An 848-nucleotide genomic window follows, 5' to 3' on the forward strand; every position below is an offset into this window, starting at 1 on the left:
CAAGCAGCAGCAGGACGAGCAGCAGCAGCAGCAGCAGCAGCACAAGCAGCAGCAGCAGCAGGACAAGCAGCAGCAGCAGCAGAAGCAGCAGCAAATTCAAAATCCTCTTAAAATCCCATTTTCCATCTTTTTAATTCCTTTCCAATTCCCACTCCCCCAGCTGCTAAAACTGCCCTTCAAATCCCATTTAATTAAATGAATTAAATTAAATTAAATGAATTAAATTAAATTAAATTAATTAAATTAATTAAATTAAATTAATTAAATTAAATTAATTAAATTAAATTAATTAATTAAATTAAAATAAGTTTCTCACTTCTGCTGCTGCTATGTTGCTGCACAAGTCCCCCAAAGCTGTGTGCTGCTGCAGATCTGCCGTTTGTTTTCGAATTCCCTCCAAGTCCTTTTGAGCCTTCAAATTAAATAAAAAATAAATAAATAAATAAATAAATAAATAAATAAATAAATAAATAAATAAATAAAATTAAATAAATAAATAATATTAATTTGGAGTTTGTTTGTGGGTCCTGCTGCTTCGCGGTGTGCTTGGACACAAAAATTCAAATTCCCATTCAAACCCTAGGGTTTAGGGTTTAGGGTTTAGGGTTTAGGGTTTAGGGTTTAGGGTTTAGGGTATCAAAGCTCTACCCTAAAATCTGGTGTCTAGCGCTAACAATTAACACCTCAGCATATACACACATAGAACATAGCACATAGCATTTAGGGTTTAGGGTTTAGCGTTTAGGGTTTAGGGTTTAGGGTTTAGGGTTTAGGGTTTAGGGTTTAGGGTTTAGGGTTTGGGACCTGGCGCATGATTGCGAAGCGGACTCTGTAGGAAATGAAAGTGG

General features: G+C 35.6%; 1 protein-coding gene across 1 annotated transcript in view; it reads left to right on the top strand.

Moving 5' to 3' along the window:
• Positions 1 to 111, top strand: part of ENH_00007600 (hypothetical protein) — a gene marked incomplete at both ends in the record, with an annotated part of 321 nt that extends 210 nt beyond the window's left edge. Inside the window, one exon of the mRNA XM_013578614.1 lies at positions 1 to 111. This exon is cut by the window's left edge and continues 210 nt beyond it. Within this exon, the coding sequence (XP_013434068.1) occupies positions 1 to 111 (111 nt within the window).
• Positions 112 to 848: the final 737 nt, after the last annotated feature.

This window comes from Eimeria necatrix, genomic scaffold (genome assembly GCF_000499385.1).
Source record: "Eimeria necatrix Houghton genomic scaffold, Enh_scaff1218, whole genome shotgun sequence".
NCBI lineage: Eukaryota > Apicomplexa > Conoidasida > Eucoccidiorida > Eimeriidae > Eimeria > Eimeria necatrix.